General features: G+C 41.1%; 1 protein-coding gene across 1 annotated transcript in view; it reads left to right on the top strand.

Moving 5' to 3' along the window:
* LOC100753685 (extracellular matrix protein FRAS1) overlaps positions 1–20,260 on the top strand; it is a 269,806-nt gene that overhangs the window by 130,302 nt on the left and 119,244 nt on the right. The window contains exons 24-28 of the mRNA XM_035453056.1: positions 8–148; positions 1,623–1,763; positions 4,596–4,866; positions 8,583–8,667; positions 11,372–11,698. Of these exons, the coding sequence (XP_035308947.1) occupies positions 8–148; positions 1,623–1,763; positions 4,596–4,866; positions 8,583–8,667; positions 11,372–11,698 (965 nt within the window). The remainder of the gene's footprint in view (positions 1–7; positions 149–1,622; positions 1,764–4,595; positions 4,867–8,582; positions 8,668–11,371; positions 11,699–20,260) is intronic.

Below are 20,260 nucleotides of genomic sequence, written 5' to 3' on the forward strand. Positions count from 1 at the left end.
CTTTCAGGCTGCAGCAGCCACTGTCTCCAGTGCCAAGGTCCCCATGAGTGCACACGCTGTGAAGAGCCGTTTCTCCTCTTCCAAGCTCAGTGTGTCCAAGAATGTGGGAAAGGATACTTCCCAGATCATGCAAAACACAAATGCACAGGTAACTTGAGTCTTTGCTCAGTGCTTTAGGAGGAACTCGGGGCAGCCAGTAAGTCACGTGCATTAATTGTCAGGTAACCAGGAACATCTCACATAGATGCAGAATCAGTCAGGGAGCTTGCTCTAAGTAATTGATAGCTTCCCATGTATGTCTGCCAGGTGGTGGTTAAACAGGACTCGGGAGTGCAGCCCAATAATTCTCTCGCAGGAATCAATATTGTTCCTAAAGGTCTTTGTGGAAACGATGCCAGCATTTTATGGAATGAAAGCTTATATTGAATGGCTCTGAAGTACCTATTAAGAGTGGATCAGCCATATTGATATGGACATAGGATTTTCAGCATGCAGACTAAATCACTCATGACCCCAATATTGATATTATAGCCTTGAAGAATAGGATTTAGGCAATAATTTAGTGAGAAATACTAAAGCTTTTATTATTAAACTGAAGTTAAACCCAAAGTCTTAACCTCCTTGTGTGGGGATCATTTTTTGCTCTCATTTCTACTGAAACCTGTTGCCCAGTGTACCCACTAGAAAGAATACCTGATGTTTAATAATAATAATGCCATGAAGAAGCACAGGTAACTTGAGTCTTTGGTGAGTGTGCTTTGGGAAGAACTCGCTGAGTTTTACATTTCTCCGTATTTTCTTCACAATGACTTGGTGAAATTGGTAGACAGTGAGAAGCCTGTTTTACAAGTGTAAAAACAAAAGAGACTTTGAAGTGTTAAGGCAACATATTAGACATAGATTTCTGATTCCAGTCCAGGATCCCTACACCGTCCTACATAGCTTCACCATAATAAATACCAGCTAAGGAAGCAGGACAATTAAGCATGAAGCACTCTGTCTTTTCAAGGTTATTGACTTGATCCAAAGAAGAAGCTGTATGGTTCCTTCAATAGCTAGCTGTCTAGATGCAGTTAATACTTCTGTCACTGCTCTCACTCTCAGGTGACACAGCTATTACAGTGTCATCACGGTAAGAGTGAGGAGTGGTGCAGTAGGACAGTTGAGCCCTGCCAGTGTGCCTGGTTCTTCAGATTGTAATGTTTGTAATCCTTGCAACTATTGTCTGTATTGGGTTCTATTTCTCCCCTCACTGTTAGTATAAGAACATTGCAGCCCAACTTGTAAAAGACGCTTGTCTAAGGTCATAACTGGTAAGAGGTAGAGAAAGAATGAGACCCCCAGAGAGGTCTGTGCTCTTCCTCTCTCATACAAGTCAGTAAGCCTTTTAGAACATCCGCTCATATGCTGTGATTTTTAGATGGCATTGCATAAATTTACTAGTGGACCTGGCGATTCCATTTCCTCCTGAAGGGAGATCAGCTCCCTAAAAATATCAACAGGGAAACTATGTTAATGGCAATGAGGGGGCCATTTATTTTAGCTCTTCTGGTTGCGGTCTCTTTATTTCCCTGCATGGTCCTGCCGGCAGATGTGCCTTACTTGTGTCTTCTCTTTGGCAGCCTGCCCTCGGGGATGCTTGCAGTGCAGCCACAGAGATGGGTGTCGCTTATGTGGCCATGGCTTCTTTCTGAAGAGTGGCCTCTGCATGCCCACCTGTGTCCCCGGTTTCTCTGGCCACTCATCTAATGAAACTTGCACTGGTGAGTTCATCTCTGCCGGTAGTCTCGAGATGTTAACAGTCATTTCTCTGTGCAGATAAAGGGTCTCCAGATATGGCTGACACCTGTTATATGAAACTCAACATTCCTGTCAGGTGGAAACCCCTGCTGCTGCATAAAGCACTATTTGTAGAACATGGGCAATTAGGAAAGTCTGATGCCTCATTTCTTTGATCTTGGGATGAAAAAGGAAGTGATCTGCACCTTCAAAGTCATAACTATCAGAGAAGAAATTTAATATAAGTTTAGGTGTGTTCTTGAATTGCAGCCAACCCTTAGGAAATCACGTACATATTACAGGTCTAATGCATTGTTTGTGTCCGTGTAAACTTGTCTGGCTAACTCAGCAGAGGTACTGGGGTGCATCTTTTATGTAGACAGTGGGGAGAAGAGCGAAATGAACAGTGTGAGGAGACTGCTCTATTAACTGCAGGTATTTGAAGTCAATCAATTGATCGGAAGGTGCTGTAGTAGGAATGATCCCTCCCAACACAGAAGACATCTCACTTTAAAAAGCAAAGAGAAACGAATTTAAATTCAGTCAAGTCCAATTTGAACCCTGTAAGTGTTTTAGGCTCATAAAGTGTGAGAGTTACACCATGGCATAAAGTTCCCTGGGTTTTGTTAATCAATAACATGAGGAGGTTTTTTTTTTTTTTTTTTCTTTTTTCTTTTTGACAGTACCGAAGATTGAACCTAGGGCTCCATGCGTTCTACGCTGGTATTCTACCCTTGAGCTACAACCCCAGCATTGACACAGGACATTTTTTAATACTGACAGCCAGACACATAGTCTGTCTCCACATTTTTTACCTCTAAAGATATTTGAACTTTTTAAAAAGAAAACTAATACATCTCTGGCCTCCTTCATTGGAATCTTCCTGGGAACTGCAGGTGCTATGAGTCAGCTTAAGACTCCTGGGATTCCACACATGTCAACTTGTGAAAATGGCTTTCACTTTCATTAGAATAACTTTATTTAGAAGTCACCCCCATGAAACCTGGCATTCCCAAGTTGTCCTCTGTGACCTAGTTGTAGAAGGGAGCACTGGTAGACAAAGACCTTGACTAAATACTTTGCAGTAGAAAAGATCAGTTCTACCTATGAAGACCCTACATCATCGGATGTTTCGTGTGGACAGAGACAATCAAAATTTGTGACATTTTGTATGTACTTCCCATGAATTCTGACTCTGGCCATTTCTCTGCAGATAAACTGGACCTCTTCTAGGAATGGCGTCAGACACATGCCTCTTTGCTTACTTTTGCAGGATCTGATGTGACAAGTGTGTCAGGGAAAGACTGTGGTCTTCAAAACTGCCAGTTCATTAGCATTGCCTGGGGAGTCTATAAAATTAATGAGATCCATCTCACAACATCTAATTCAGAATCTTCAGCAGTTCAGTCTGTGTCCCCATTATTATAAAATATCCCTATATGCCTCCTTATTTGAGTAATAACTCAACATAAAATGTACAAAAATATCTATCCTTTAAATTATATTACCTAGTGATTTTCTTTAGTATATTCACAAAGTTGTGTGACGGTCACACTAGTATCTAATTCCAGAGCATTTTCATCAGCCTAAAAGGGAACTTCATAGCCTTCAGCAGTCTCAGCTCATTTCCCTGTCACCCCAGCCTCTGGCCATTGCTAATTTACTTTCTGTCTTTGTAGATTTGCCTACTCGAGACATCTCACATCAGTAGAAGCACACTTTACATAGCCTTTCATGTCAGGCTTCCATGTCTGGCCAAATGTCAAAGTGTATCCATATTAGAGCCGTCATCAGTATAGCATTCCTTTTCATTTTTTATGGCTACTGTAACTACATTTTGTGGATACACCACATTCTTTAGATCTATTTGCTTCTTTACCTCTGTGTGGTTTGTTTTTAGTATTGAATATTGAACCCATACATGGTAAGCAGGGACTCACTGAGCCACATAACCAGCCATCTTTTTATCAATTGTTTCTTCTACTTGACTATTTAGAGCCATGTTATTATGAACATACACAGGCAAATCTTTGTGAGACATAGTCTCCATGGCTTCTACCAATAGTATCGTTGAGGCACATGGTAAATATATTTTATTTGGGGAACTGACTACATCTCTGAATTATTGCACTATTTTACATGCTTATCAGCAATGTGTGAGGATTGTAATGTCTTCACTTCTTGCCAACAATTATTATCTATTCTAAGAGACGTGAAGTGCCATATGATTGAGGTTTTGATTTCCATTCTGGCAACTAATGTTGGATGCCTGTTTATGTGCTTATTGGCCTTTTGTGTGTAGATCATCTTCAGAGAAAGCTTATTCAACTTTGTATGCATTTTTAGTTTGCTCTTCATTGTTGAGATATAAAAGCCTGCTATATATCCTGAATATAAGTCTTTTTTTCCCTAGATTAAGGATTTGCATTTTCTCCCATTCTGGAGGTTGGCTTTTAATATTGGTGTTTTGAAGTACAAATGTTTTTTAACTTTAATGATGCCAGTCAATTTGTTTTTTTTTTCCCTTTTGTATCTTATACTGTTTTTTCCATACCCAAGCAACAATTGCTAGCTTAATTTTTTAAATTTATTTTTATATTGCCCTCCAACAACTTTGCAATCTGACTCTTCTGCCTAAGCTCTGGTTTTCCTCATGTGCTTCCAGATGAGAATCCTGGGGTAGAAGGATGCTGTAGTTGTAGAATGCCCTCTATCTCCTCTGAATTAGCATTAAAGGGCCATTTCTTTAAAATAAAAACATGGAATCCAATGAGTGACCATGACAAGTCTGACCTTTCTGTTCTCATGTTTTCTAGACAAAATGTACACCCCGAGTCTTCATGTGAATGGCTCCTTGATCCTTGGGATTGGTTCAATGAAGCCACTGGATTTTTCTCTCCTGAACATTCAACACCAGGATGGCAGAGTGGAAGATCTGCTGTTCCATGTTGTCAGCACACCCACCAACGGTCAGCTGCTGCTCTCACGAAATGGCAAAGAGGTCCAGCTGGAAAAGGCTGGACATTTTAGCTGGAAAGATGTAAACGGAAAGAAGGTGCGCTTCGTGCACAGCAAAGAGAAGCTCAGGTGAGCCAGCACTGCTCTCTGCCTGCCGTCTCCTTCCAACCTGGCTCAGCCCATCCACCCCCAACCTCCTTCTTAATAACTACCCCTTCCCACAGGGAAGGATCGATACTCCACAAATGCTTTCAGCTGCCTGTCATCCTTCCCCGGTAATTGCTTGGAGAGTATGCTTCTGTTTGAGGTGTTTTCATTTTATCACATAATTATGGGTAATTCTCTGATGTGGCAGGAAAATTCTGAGTATAATTACCCAGGTTTTTGGCCCCACAGAAACAAAACTTGTTTTATATAGCCAGATGCTAGAGTTGCTTCCTCCACATGAGGGCAATGTTAGGGAGCCATGGGAAGGTAAAGGATGGAAGATTAGCTTGTTTAGGTGTACTTTGGCCCCTAGAATTTGGGAAGAAAACTTGTAGTCACACCTAACTTTTTATTATCCACTTTATGGGATTAATTGTGGCTAATTTCTAAGCATGATCCAATTTTCCCCCGGTGCTACACACATTTCTGGCTGTCTTCCCTACCCTGGCTGACATATGCTTCTGGAATGCAATTGAACATTAACAAGAACCCAAGCAAATATAGCATTATAATTAGCAGAGTAAATCTACTAAAGAGAAACCACAGAATGTACCCCAAAAATTAGCCTCTGTGTCCTCTGTCACTGTGATCTGCTTAGTTAGCCCAGATAATTCACCGTAGACTGTGTGTGACAAGGGATCGAAGCTCACAAAGCAGGGATAAGGACACATCGGAATATTTTTTACCGCTAACACTAACCATGGATGTTTCTCTTATTGCTTTTATTGATTGATTGGTTGAGATTTAGGCTAAAAGATATATAGGAAGAAAAAAGAGGGTGGTTTTTCTATCATAGTTCAGAGATGATTTTGGTAATCTGCACAGATCATATCATAGGAGCAAGCATAACTAACATTTATCGAGTGCTCCTGTTGAACCAGGAATTATGTTAAGCACTCCGTGTGAGCTGTGTAAATCATGTTCCCATTCTACGGCCTGAAGAATATGAGTAATAAGTACAGAGCTGGCCCTCCCAACCAACACTCTCCGACTCTCCAGACCATGCCTTTAGCTACAATGATTGCTGTCTCCCTGCTATTCTAGTGATGACAAACATGCTCCTCTCCTCAAGGGATGGGGATTGCTGTAAACAAGCTCACACTTCTGAGGAGTGTTTCCTGCCATCCAACCACTCCCCCAAATCCTTCTCCACCACCTGTGCCTATTTTGGTTGATAGTATAATATAGTTCTCAAGTATCTGCATCTTTCCCCCCCACACACAGACACACATGCATACAAGAGTGCACATATGCACATACCACATTCACAGAGCTACACAAGCTCTGAGTCTGGAACCATTTGCCTTGAAATCATTTGTGGAAAAATGCAAAGTTCCATAGACAACCAAAATTAACCTTCTTGTCTATTTAACTTTTTCTACACGTCACCCAATTTCCTGCAGAATTAGCTTTGCACTCCTAAATGGGATAAAACTAAGCAATTTAGGAATTCTGGCATCATTTTCTTTATCTAAAACATATCAAACAAATGAAATGACAAAAATAGTAAAACAAGAATGGGAGAGACACATAAAACATAAAATTATTTGTCTCTCAATGAAACAAAAAAATCAATTTGGCATAATGTGTGTGTTTCTTTTCATCTTCATGAAAGCATGGGCCATGATTAAGATAAGAATTCTTGAGAATTGAGTTTCTGTGGGCTTAGAATAGTCTTGTGCAGTAGGAGCCAATCTGTTAATGTAGCCAGAGCAACTGTGGTGAAACTGAGATACTGAGCACTCCTAGAGGGACTTCAGTGCCACCACACTGCAGTCCCTCCTTTGTTCACTCCACTGATTCTATTGGTCACATTCTCTTGAAGCTTAGAGGTGGGACTGAGGAGGGGCAGCATTGAGATGGGAAGGAGAATGGAAGGAGGAAGAACTTGATAAAAGAGCAAGAAGGTGTCTAATGATAACAGAGCTAGAATTCCCAGTGAAATTCTGTTTTAAGGTGTCTGTTCCATTAGCATAAACAGTGTTGTTACTTCGATCAAAGTCAACATAGAAAACAATTCCATCAACCCTACTCTGGTCTCCTTAAAAAAAAAAAAATCATTACTCCCTTCATCGCAGTCTCTGGTAATTGTGACCCGGTTTTTCATCACCCAAAATCAACCAGAATCTATAATCTCTTATAATGTTTTAATCACACACTTCGACAGTCAGCACTGAGCTGTGCTTGGCTTGTTGCTGAAGACAAACAACTCTGCCTTCCCTCCTAACAAGGTCTGAAGCTATTAGACATCTGAAGTAGGAAGTCAAACCACAATAGACTGAGCCTTCATTGGGTCTTTTTGGTTACAAGTAGTAGAAATCAATTTTGACTAAGCAAAATTAGTAATAAGATGGCCCTAGCATTGTAGAGGTGCTTCATACTCAATGACATTAGGATCAATTGCTCCAAGGTAAGTTCCGGAGCTAGAACTAGGAAAGGAAAGTGGGACTCCATTGTCATTCACCTCTTTCCTACAGATGGCCTTGTTTTACATTCTCATCAACATACTATTTGATGATTACCCATAGTCAAATGGTCAGACTGCCTCTTGGCTAACAGCCCACTCCCAGTTTTTCAGAGACAACTCAGCCATCCCTTCTTAGCTGTATCCACAGTAAATGGGTGTAAGGAGAGGGCAAGAAGCTGGAAATGGCATTATGCAGTCCAGTACTTCAAACATTGTTGGGGTCCACTCACAAGAATTTGGAAGAAGTGTGTAGAGGGACTGCTGGGGAGGGTGTCATTGAAAGCTGGTGGAGGTATAAGATTCCTTTCTATTCTTCAGTTTAACCATTATCCAACCTTTCGAGACCAACAAGGAATTTGTCTGGTGTGTGTGTGTGTGTGTGTGTGTGTGTGTGTGTGTGTGTGTGTGTGTCTTTTAAAAATATGAAACAAAACAATTGTGTGGTTTTTTTTGTTTGTTTGTTTTTTGTTTTTTTTAAGACAGGGTTTCTCTGTATGGCCCTGAGTGTTCTGGAACTAGTTGGCTGGCGTTGAACTCAGAGACCCAACTACGTCTGCCTCACTAATATTGGTGGGAGATTAAAGGCATTTGTCACCATGCCCAGCTCCAGTTGTGTTATTTTTATGTTACAGTAAGATCTTAAAACACAAAATATTTTCAAAGGTGTCTATTTCCTGTGTGCATGCATATGTGTGTGTGTGTGTGTGTGTATGTGTGTTAGAGAGAGAGAGAGAGAGAGAGAGAGAGAGAGAGAGAGAGAGAGAGAGAGAAAGAAGGAGGGACAGGAAGAGGGAGATGGGGGAGTGTGTGGGGACAGGAAGAGGGAGATGGGGGAGTATGTGGGGACAGGAAGAGGGAGATGGGGGAGTGTGTGTATGAATGATCTCAGGGAAGGTGACTTTCAAGGTCAGTCATCTCCTTCTGCCTTGAGATTTGAGGAACTGAGGTCATCAGCTTGACAGCAAATGCTTTTACCCACTGAGCCACCGAGCAGCCCCACGAGGAGGATGTTTAATTAGTTTCATCTGTCTACGATGCAGATACTGTATTACTGTAATGATTTTATCTAAATTGTTGTATGACTATAGCTTGAAAATACTTTAATCCTTTTCTCTCTCAAAACAAATATAGTGATCATGTTCTCTCACTTCTTCCTTGCGTACTCTCTTAGGAAAGGCTACTTTTCCTTGAAAATTAGTGACCAGCAGTTCTTCTCTGAGCCACAGCTGATCAACATAGAAGCATTTTCAACTCAGGTAATGAAAATGCCCAGCAATGCACAAGTTGCCATGTCCACTGGTACTCAAGAACAATTGCAGAGTTCCTGAAACTTTAATGAAAATGATTGAGCTGGGGTGATGTTCTCATAGTTTTACCATGAAATGCCATTTGATTGACTTTTAGTTCTTTGGATAATAGCATTGACAATAATAACTTCTTCTCATGCATCTCTGGCCTGTATGTATTTCATGTGATACTGAGTCAAATCGTGTGCCAATCCTGTGAAATAGTGTCCCCAGTTTACAGATGAGAAAACTAAGGGACTGGAGATGAGCTTGTTTTTCTGGGATGATGTAGCTGATAAAAGTCAAGGTTTGTGTCTGGAGAGCTGGCTTCACAGTCTGTGTTCTAGACTGTTACCTGTTGGCACCTTGATGAATTGAACTTGATGCTAGACGTACAGAATAACCTAAAACTGCCCCACTTGTTAGTGTTTTCTTTGTTCTTGGGTAGTTTGTTTCTCTTCACAGCCCCTCTCAGGGGTATAATAGTTACAGTACTTGAAGCATCCTATGAGGAATCTACTTAATCGAAGCATCACTATGGCTAAGAGCCAAACATAGACCCGAGGAAATCATTGAAGAGGCAAGGAAATTCAAGAAAATGGCCCTTGACATTTTGTTCTCCTCACTGCCGTGAGAAGTTTTAATTCCAGGTCCATAATCCATACATAGTAAAAGCTGGACTAGAACGAATTAATAGATGAAATGTGCAAAAATAAATAAATAAACACACACTCAAACTCACATATATACTCACTCATAGCTGTAGAATTCTCACTAGGATACCCTAGTTTTACATATTTATCTCCATACACTGACTGAACAGAAAGAGGGTGAAATACCATCTTCAGAAACAATATACCAAATACCAAAACCTGGTAACTTCAGTCCCGAAGTAAAACTGGCCATATACTGTGAGTAACAGCATAAGCTTAAGTCAGGACTGACTGCCATGTGATAGTGATACCTGCCTCGGCTCTTCTTAATGACACTGTCACATCAGAGGCGACATCACTGAAGAGATATTAGAAACTGGTCCTAAGGTAAGTATATAAGTCTTGATTTAATTAAAGCTAACACATGTGACTCTATAAAAGCCGAGTCAGTCTTGAGACTCAGTGGCCTAGGTGTTCTTAGTTCTTAAACTCAGATGTCTTGGTTTTGCTTTTTGTATCTGGGCTACTACAGTGAACGATATTGGGTAGATATTGACCAACAACCTTCTCTGAGATGGTGTGTTCCTACAGATACCTGGGTTTTGTTTGTTTCCCCATAGTCAAGTGAACAAATAACAATAGCATGTTTCAGTTTTACTTATTGTGTGATGCACTTTTTATCAATTTAACCTTTTGAAGATGGAATTTTAGAAGGAAGATTAACTTCTTTTAGTTATTTTAAGTATGTGTAGTATCTCACTGTCTTCTTGACCCTGACATTGTTGATTTGGTATGTTCCGTTGGTAGATTTTTTTATATCATCCTCGACCTTTTCCACTTTCAGAGTGTGAGGGTCTATTCATTTTTCTGCATAGGCTCACACACAGTGTGAGAGTTCTCACCTGGGTATCATAGAGTGGCTATTATAGTGGTGGATTGGATTAGTTGCATATTATGATGGTGAGTGATTGTGACTTCCAGGAAGCTGGGAGTGTGGTGCTGGTGTAGTTTTGAAAGCCATTTGGGTTGAAGAAGGCAGTATGTTGAGGAAAATCCTAGACAGTTCGACGTCAAACATAAAAACTTGGATAACATTTCCTTGACTTCCTGGCTTCTGCCCCCACTCTTTCTCCTCTTCTCCTCTCTCACTCCCCCTCTCTGCCTTCCTCCATTTCTCCTTCTCTCCCCCTACCTTCCTTCTTCCCTCTCTTAATGTGTGTGTGTGTGTGTGTGTGTGTGTGTGTGTGTGTGTGTGTGTGTGTGTGTGTTCTGCTGTGGTTTCTTAACTTTTGTCTCTGGGAAGGAACATTTATTTGGTCACTAAGATAATAGAGACAACCTGAAATTTCTTAGGAAAACATATTAACTTTTGCTGTGCTAGGAGCGTCACATGAATTAGGAAAGTGGTTGTCTTACCAGGCCATGTCTTGGATCTTGTATGGCTTTATCAGCTGAATTGGGGTGGGACTTTGCCAAGATTTGAATGTAAGTAGAAGAATGTTACCAGGAGAGACTAGTAACAGCATGGATTCAGAGACTGGAATTATGCCATTGTGTCAGCATGTTGTAGTGTGGCCTAGAGTGAAGTGTTCGCCTCCCAAACATGAGGCCCTGAATTGCATATCTCTTGGATTCAGACATCTGATTGTGTTTCCTGACACTGAGCTGTGTTCTTGTGCAAATACAGATGGTATGGTGATGACTGAGAAATTAGAAACTCAAAAAACAAGTAGCACTTGCAGATTGTATTGTATCAAGTTTGGTTTGGTTTTGTATTGTGTTGGTTTTGGTATTTGTTATTTGCATTGGTTTTGAAGTGGCTTGAGAAACCTCAGATCCAGAAGCATGAAATGACCCTGATCACTATGGCCCACTCCACCTCTGACAAATATTTTTTTCATGGAATAGGTTGGCACTTTTGTTATTTTCTTGAAGGAGTTTAATCAAGTTCGGCACACTGCTGTCTTATCCTACCTTAACCTGTTAAATGGCCCTTCTTCCCACTGCCTTCAACTCCACAGGCCCCATACGTGCTGAGAAATGAGGTTCTCCACATCAGCAAAGGAGAGCAGGCAGCCATCACCACCCAGCTGCTTGACATCCGGGATGATGACAACCCACAGGATGTGGTGGTGACAGTGCTTGATCCTCCACTTCATGGCCAATTGCTCCAAACGCTTCCAGCACCTGCAGCCCCGATCTATCAGTTCCACCTGGATGACCTCTCCAGGGGCCTCCTCCTCTATGCTCACGATGGCTCAGACAGCACATCTGATGTTGTAGTCTTGCAGGCCAATGATGGACACTCCTTCCAGAATATACTGTTTCGTGTGAAGAGTGTGCCCAAGGTAGGTGTCATCCCTGGGGTTACAGTTTCCTTGTGTCTACCTGTGAAGGTTTACTCTTGGAACTCTTTTGGCAATGCTCATAAAGTTAGATTATAATGACGTACTCATTTATCTGTTCCAGCAGTCTGTTATATAGGTGCTTATTAAGTATCCCATACGTAAGGTCAGAATAGTTTAATAGGTCTACTGTTGATCTGAAAAGATTCTCCATTGGCCTGCAGCCATAAAGCTATGTTATCACTCTTTGTTTTGTCTCCTGCTTGGCCATGATCATGGGAATCAAGGCATCTCTGTTTACCTGTGCCCTTCCAAAACAGGTCATGATAAGAAACTCACTGTCTAGCTATCGGAATGAATGAAACAAGGTAAGTTCAAAAATCCTATTAGCCAGGCTGAAGTAAGATTAAAGAATGTGAAGAACTGTTGGCAACCATGGGAGTTGTCCTGAGAGACAGCGATATGCTTCCAATTCTGAGTCACTGGCATGCCACCTTTGTATGTTTCTGCCATGTCCATGAGTATCTGTGGTATTAGTTGCTTAACATTTACTTAACGTTTCTCACTTAGTCACCTTGCTTCTTTTATGATGGTCTCATCCTAACAATAATACTTGTAAAACCATGGGCTTCATGAAATTTTAAAATAAATATATAGCCATTCTGTATAGTCCTACATAGAATGTTATTGGACACTGCAGATGATATGTTTGTCACATCTCAGGAGATGCTCAGATATTCTGTTCGGGAGCAAATACCCCTGCCTGCACTTCTGAAAGCTTGTTGCTGTTCAATGGGGTCCCTTTTGGGAGTCACACCACAAGTGGCTCTTTCCCATGGTAGTACACTTAGAAACTTGAAGTGTTGTAGCTTTTCATTCTAAAAATTACTACCCATGGAGATAGTATTAATGATTAGCTAAAGAATATTTTTCTGAGGACAGTTTAAAATTGTTTGCCATTTTCTCACCAATGATCACTCAAGGCAGGTAATATTGCCCTGGGAAAGGCAACATCTGAATTTCATATGTGTGCTTTTTCCTCCTGAAAACGGTGATGGAGGCGTGAGAGAGAGAGGTGATGGAGACATGAGAGAGGTGATGGAGACACAAGAGAGAAGAGATAGAGACATGAGAGAGAGGTGAAGGAGACATGAGAGAGAAGAGATAGAGACATGAGACATAAGAGATGGAGACATGGGAGAGAAGAGATGGAGACATGAGAGAAGAAATGGAGACATGAGGGAGAAGAGATGGAGGCGTGGGAGAGGTGATGGAGGCTTGAGGGAGATGAAGTTTGGGGAGACTGATTGTGCAGCAGAGCTGGCAGGTGGTCACCTTGTAGGTAACCTTAGTTATCACACTCTTATGGTCTCCTGTGGACATGAGGTTCAGTTCTAGTGACATGGAGTCTAGACAGACACAGCAAGTTTTCTTTTCTTCCTTATTGGTTTCCTTCCAAAGCCTGCAATGGGTTTCAGTGCAGCCCTTACCAGAGACTCTCATGATTTCAATCTGTGTTTGCAGCTCAGCTCCCAGTGTTACACAATTTTATACAATATGGTGTAGGATGAAAGGGCATTTCTAGGAATTTGTTCTGCTTTGACAACCAAAACAAAACAAATAATAATAGAATCTAATTCATAAGGGGGCCACAAGGCACAGATTTTTAATTCCCTGCAGGCCTTATGTCTCATGAGTCCTATAGGGCATTACTGAGTCTGTTGCTGATTGCCGAGAAGTGAGTTTAGGTGGTGGTGCCCTTTCTCCCTCCACCTTCCCATGCCACCCTCTCCTCTAGTACTGTGGTTTCCTAGCCAGCAGGGACATGTAACCATGCATCAGAACTGTGACACTGGTGGTCTAAGCCTCTGCGTTGTCAGAGTATGCTAATAATATATTAGGCCATATCCATGATTATAGTATACAAATATCTACTGCTTTTCCTTTTAAGAATTAAAATGTTTCTTTAGACCCTTTTGTTGGGTCTTTTTATCCTGCCTTGCCAGAAGGTTGGAGTGTTAGTTGTATGGCCTCATTGCTTCTAAAGGAAATTATAGCATGAGTAGAAAGTCTTTTTGTTTGGTTAGTTTTTTAACATTTACTGGACACTAAAACTTGATGTGAATTATTCCTTTACATCTTTCCATTCATTTTGTGGTGTTTGTACAATTATCTCTAATTTACTGAAGGAGGAAACTAAAACAAAGAGATACAGAAATATTCATTTTCACAAAGGTTTTCGGCACTGGAGTTAGCATTTCATTTCAAGTGTGTCTGCCTCCCACATTCTGGCCTCTAGTTTCCAATATTTTAGGTACATGGAGTCTCATTCCCTTGATGGATTCAATGAAGACAAAAATCTATTCTTCTCTGTGCCCTTTCCAAGCAAGCTAGGCCCCATACCTTCTTGAATCTTCCCTCTGGATTCGCCAGAGCTTATTACTAGAGAGGCTATTTATAGTCATAGGTCTCCTGGGCCCAGGAAATAAAACTGGTGTGTTACAGTGTCTGGTGGATGTGTAGTCAGATGCAATTGCTTTTTTTCTAAGAGCCATTTCTGGAGATGGGTCTGAGAATTCCTTCCCTGAGGCTACCTATGTGTTAATTCTGGAGAAGAGCCAGTTACTGGCTGGTATCTAGTTGGTGGTTTTAATGGAATGGACAGGGATGTTGTAAATCCTTATGAACGGATACACAAGTGAACCCCTATCTTGTTCAATGGAGAAGTTAGCCTGTTTTCTAGTCATTCTCTGATGTAGGAATAGAAGGAAGCTTTGTGAGAGGAAGTAATGATTCAGTTTTACTCTCTGAGCTGGGTACATTTTACATTTTTTGTTGGACTGGTGGTTGTAATGGTGTAATGGCTTGAGCAAGACTGCTGGCTCTGTCTCTGTCTCCTAGATGGTCCATGCCAGGTACAAAATGCTCAGGGCCCCCTCTGCTGATGCTAGTGTGGCTCTTCTGGGCGAAGCAACAGAACTGTGAGTTCAGTCCTGTTTTTCAAGTTGTATACTACTTCACCCAGACTTGGTCTGGCAGCGAATAAATTCCAGGAGGATACTGAGCTACTGTGGAGAAAATAGAATCAGGAATGATGTCAAAACATGCTTTACTGGGACCGGAGGTGGAAGGGGGAAAAGATTAAAAAGTAATAAAGAGTGTTCTGACCAGGTTTTCAGTAATTGGGTTAATTAGGTAGCTCTTCAGTCACGAGCCTGCTAGAGATACATGCTTGGAGGAAGTGCCATATCTTGTAAGGGCTACAGTGTGGGCAAGGGACTCAGCTCTGTGGTAGATGGCTCTTCTGCTGGATTTTTCAAGAGATTACCTGCTTTTCCATTAATTACGTACCTCTGGGACCCTTGACTTCTTTCCACACTGGCAACCAGCCTGACAACCTTGCTGACCTCCTTTCTTGTTTAAACACTCTTTTCTGCAGCTGGCTAATGCTTTAATGTTAAAAATCCCCCGAATGCTATAGTTAGACTTGTCTCTGAGAGTCCTTTCTGCTGTGGCATTGCCTGTGTGCCACTGAAAATGCCCTATTGTATTTCCTTCAACTTCACTCATGTCTCTCACTGGTGCTTTTATAGGGATACAGTTAGATACAACTATTCTCGTGAATTTCAAATGTCCAGTGGTATAAAAATGTTTGGTATATGAGTAAGCACGTCTAAATCCCTTCAGAATATCAGTTTTCCTTTTTTGTGGGGGAGCTGCTTCGCTTGTTCAATCCATTGTCTCATAAGACGCACACTGAGAAAATGTTGGCTGACTTAAATACTGAGTTCTACACTAACCAAAGGCTGTATGCTCCTGACATGACAGAGCAAGCCTCTGAGCCCTTGCTGACAAACATGAAGCCATGCCAGCCAGCTTCTCCTTTCTCCTTTTGCTTATCACCTCATGCTGTCTACATCTCTTGTTTCTTCCTTTGAGTCAATAATGTCTAGCACCATTACAATGTTAAATTTACAGTATAAATGAGCTCTTGAAGATGAAGGTATATTTTTACAGACTAAGTGAAGAAAAGAAGACTATCCAACTAGCCATTTGCTAAACAGTAGAGTTTTGAAAACTTTGCTCTGGAATATTTGGACTCAGAATTGGGCTATGGTGTCATTTGAGCTAAAGTTCCATTATTTAAGACTCAAGTTTCATTTGCAGGAGCTGGATTGTATTTTGTTTTAAAGGATGGAGGCTTCTGCGTTTGCTACGGTTCACAACATTAGTATTTTTACTCATAATACAATATGTAATGGCTACATTTTATTACTAGCATTTTTATGCCTATTGTTCTATGAAATGAATTAGAAGAACTATTTAATTTAAAGCACTGTTATAACTATGTCCGCAATTTTACTCATTGGGATTTCATTGCCTGCTAATGTACTCTGAGGGATACATAAAACTTCAGAGTGCAGGATTGTCCAACTAGTAAAATAACTAATTTATTGCGTGTATGGGGATACTCATGGATAAAAGCTATAAGGAGAAAAGTAAATTCCAAATGTCAACAATAAGGGGCAAGTTACAGTAAGTTCACTTTTGTACACATTAGCTATAGAAAAGACAACATGTAGTTTTCCATCCATCTCTTCTTGAATGTTCTCAGTCTACCTCCTAAGAGAAAGCAATAGAAAAACAGCCATGATCAAAATGAAGGGGAAGGTTATTATTTCTTTTTCAAAACAATGAGTAAAATTGAAAATCCCTGTATATTTAATATTTATAACATGACAGATTTGGAGCTATGAACACAGAAGTCATCACTGCTTCAGAGTCATGGACACCCTCACTTCCCAAGGCTTTCTGTGGATCTCATTATCTATACAGCTTATCTTTCTAGTAAGGATTTATCATTAGATCTGTCTTCTTAGCAACACTAAGCAATCCAGGCAGCATTGGTAGCCATGGGCTGCACTGTGTAGATTTTCAGGATTAACTTGTTTTGTTGAACTGAAGCTTCACACCACTTGACCATTAACTTCTGTATTTCCATGTTTCCTGCCCCTGTCTGTTCCCATTCTGCTCTCCTTGTGAATCTTACTGTTTTAGATTCCACGTGTGAGACTGCACAGCTTTTCTCTTCTTCCTATGTCCAGCATATTTCTTTTAGCTGAATGTCCTCTAAATCCCTCCACATTGTCATAGCTGCAGGATTCCCTCCTTTTTATAATGGCTAAATAATATCCTGTTTTTCTTTGTGATTTAGTGATTGTGGGGCCTGGAGGCCTTGATTCTATTTTAAAATCGTATTGCAGTCATTCTAAGCAATGAAAATGCTATATAAATATGTATATGCTTGTACACACTCACATGCAGAGTATTCTATGGAATAATGGTATAGAAAATGTAGGCTGTGCCTGTTTAGAAGGGACAACACTTTTTCCTGAATGTTTCCAACCTGATGTTGGTTGAGTCCCTGGGTTTAGAACTTGTAGGAACAATCAACTCTACTTGGCTCTGTAGGTGAGTTTTCACTTTGCTAATTAACACCCTTTCATGGCCACTTAAAGAACTCCAGAATTTCTGGTCAGACAGGCCAAGCTGTGGTCAACAGTACTAGCTTTGGTTTGTTCAGAAAGTCTCTCTTTCATTTATGAGTGGCAGCTTTGCCAGTGACTTATTCGTGGTTACCGTTTTATCTTTCATTGCTTAAGTTGTATACTTCCACTCTCCAGGCATGCAGAGTCTGTGCTGTGTAATGTAGCGGTTGTCATTTGAGGTTCCTGCAGAATTCTCTTTCTGTTAACTTGTGAAAACTTGAGCAGCATGGGAATACTTCTTCAGGTTCAATTTGCTTTGAGTGTCTGAATGTCAGTGACTTGGGTGAGCATTTCCCACCCCAGATAGGAAAGTTTTCTGTTCTTCTTTCTGTACATAAGGGTTTGTTCCTTACACTTCTGCCTTTTATTCTTTCAGACTGGATGGTTTCAAATGGCTTGTTGGTGACTCATGGCTTCATTTCTCTCTTTCAATGGGGTTTTCTGTTGAAGCTCTCTTGAGTTGTTAATTTCATACATTGTATTATTTAGCTCCAGATTTCTGTTAACTTTTTTATGGTTGTTGACTTTGGTGAGCTTTCATTGTTTGCATATTACTCTCCTGATTTCATTGTGTTTAGTTTGCTGTCTGTGTCCACCTGTTACTTGTGCTTCTTTGATAGTATGGTTTTACATTCTTTGCCATGCAGTTCATAGACCTCTATTTCTTTAGAGCCAGATCCTGTAGCTTGATTTTCTCCTTTTAGTGATGTCATGCTTCTTTGGTTATCTTTCCTGTGTTCCTTGAAATTATGCATTGTTGACTGCATTTGAACAAGCAGTCACCTCTAGTCTTTATTGTTTTGCTTCTGGAGAAAAAGACTTTCGGCACTCAGTTGTAGCTAAAGGTCTTAGAATCTTTTAAAAATGTAGTTTCTATGTCTGGGAGGCCAACACAGGACTGATCCAGACCCCTGAATGTGGATGTCAATGAGGAGGCCTGGGCACTCTATGGGGCCCCTGGTAGTGGATCAGTATTTATCCCTGATGCAAGAAGGGACTTTGAGAGCCCATCCCACATGGAGGAATGCTCTCTCAGCCTGGACACATGGCAGAGGGCCTAGGCCCTGCCCAGGATGATATGACAGACCTTGGGGAACCCCAATGGAGGTCCTTACCCTCCCTGAGGAGCAGAGGGGGGGATGAGATAGGGGCCTGGAGGGGCCTCGGGGGAGGGAGAATTGTGAAGCAAGCTTGTTTCTAATTTGAACTAATAAAAAATAATAATAAAAATGGAAACACATAGCATAAAACTAGTGTTTTAATAATAACAATTTAAAGAAAAAATTATAGGTTTTTTTTTTTTTTTTCCCCGAGACATGGTTTCTCTGTGTAGCTTTGGAGCCTATCCTGGCACTCTCTCTGGAGACCAGGATGGCCTCAAACTCACAGAGATCCATCTGCCTCTGCCTCCTGAGTTCTGGGATTAAAGGCGTGCGCCACCAACGCCCAGCCGCCCCATTCTATTTTTTTTTGATCGTTCTTCTGGGGAAGTTTGAGGCCTTCTTTCAAAACTGCAGAGCCAAGATTTGGCTGAAAGTCTCCATTCTTCCTATGACAGTGCCCTGGTGTGTTCAAGGCTACCTATTGGCTGTGTACTGTCTGTAGAGTCCTGTGTGCTCTGTCTAGGAGACATAGAACTTCTGCTGTGAAAGGGGCTATGTGGAGTCCTGCTAGTCCTGGGGGTGTGTCTTAGTTACTTCTCTGTTGCTGTGATGAGACACCATGGCCAAGAAAACTTACAGAGGAAAGAGTTTCAGAGGGTAAGTCCATACCATTGTGATCGTTAAAATAACAATGGACCCCTTAGGGTCATATATTTGAATGTTTAATCATCAGGGAATGATACTATTTAAAGGATTAAAAGGATTAGGAGGTCTGACCTTATTGAAGGAAGTGTGTCACTAGGTGTGGACTTTGAAATTTCCAAAGCTCACACTAGGTTCGATGCCCCCACCCCACCTATGGATCAGGATGTAGCTCTCAGGAGGAACTTCTTCAAACATCATGCCTGCTCCTGCTGTGATGATAATGGACTAAACCTCTGAACTGTAAGCAAGCACCCAGTTAAATGATTTCTTTCTTAAGCATGACCTTAGTCATGGTGTCTCTTTACAGAAACAGAACAGTGACTAAGACAACCATCCTGGTAGGGATCATGGCCAGAGGCAGGCAGGAATAGCACTAGAGCAATCCCCAAGAGCTTACATCCTTGTCCACAAACACAAGGCAGAGAGAGCTGTTTGAGAATGGTGTAGGCTTTTGAAACCTGAAATCCAGCACCCAGCAGACCTTCTTCAATAAGGCCATACCTTCTGATCCTTCCCAAACAGTTTCACAAACTAGGGCCATTACCATTTAAAAAGGGAAGCTACCATTAGAATGTCTTACCAGGTCTATGGACCAGGCTTTTGGTGAATTTTATGAGCTGGTGACTATGGCTTTCTGCTGTTGGTTGACCTCTACAAAGTTATTACTGAAAACCCCACTTCCTTTCCCTGCTCTTCGAAATCCCAGAATATTTAGCTCACTCAGGATTTGGCTCATAGGCACTGTATCATGAAGCAAAAGATTCTCGTGTTTCTCCTGTGATAGAAGTTATATAGAAAGTCTCTCTCCAGGCACTAAGCTGTATCATCTTGAAGGAAGATGATATGGGGAAAAGAAGATTTCCTTTTCTTCTTCAATTCATCTATCCTATTTCACCAAGGAGCTGGCACCTCTCAGTTAGACTCCAGGATTCCTGTCAAACTACTGTCTTTTGTGGGTAGTTGTTAAAATTAGAGTTTCTGTGGGAGCTTGAAGACTGGGACCTTCAACTCTGCAATCTTGATGTCAAGAATTATGTCTTATTCCTAGTAATTGCTTGTTTCTTCTTAACTTCCAAAGTGAATAATTGGAAATGGAGGCATTACATTTTCAGGAGAAACATCAAGAATATTGCAATCTGTCCTGGGATGTACTTCTCATGAATTGGCATGCCTACATGCATTCTAGGTCATTTAAAAAGGGAATAGTC

Source organism: Cricetulus griseus, assembly GCF_003668045.3.
Source record: "Cricetulus griseus strain 17A/GY chromosome 1 unlocalized genomic scaffold, alternate assembly CriGri-PICRH-1.0 chr1_1, whole genome shotgun sequence".
NCBI classification, from domain to species: domain Eukaryota; kingdom Metazoa; phylum Chordata; class Mammalia; order Rodentia; family Cricetidae; genus Cricetulus; species Cricetulus griseus.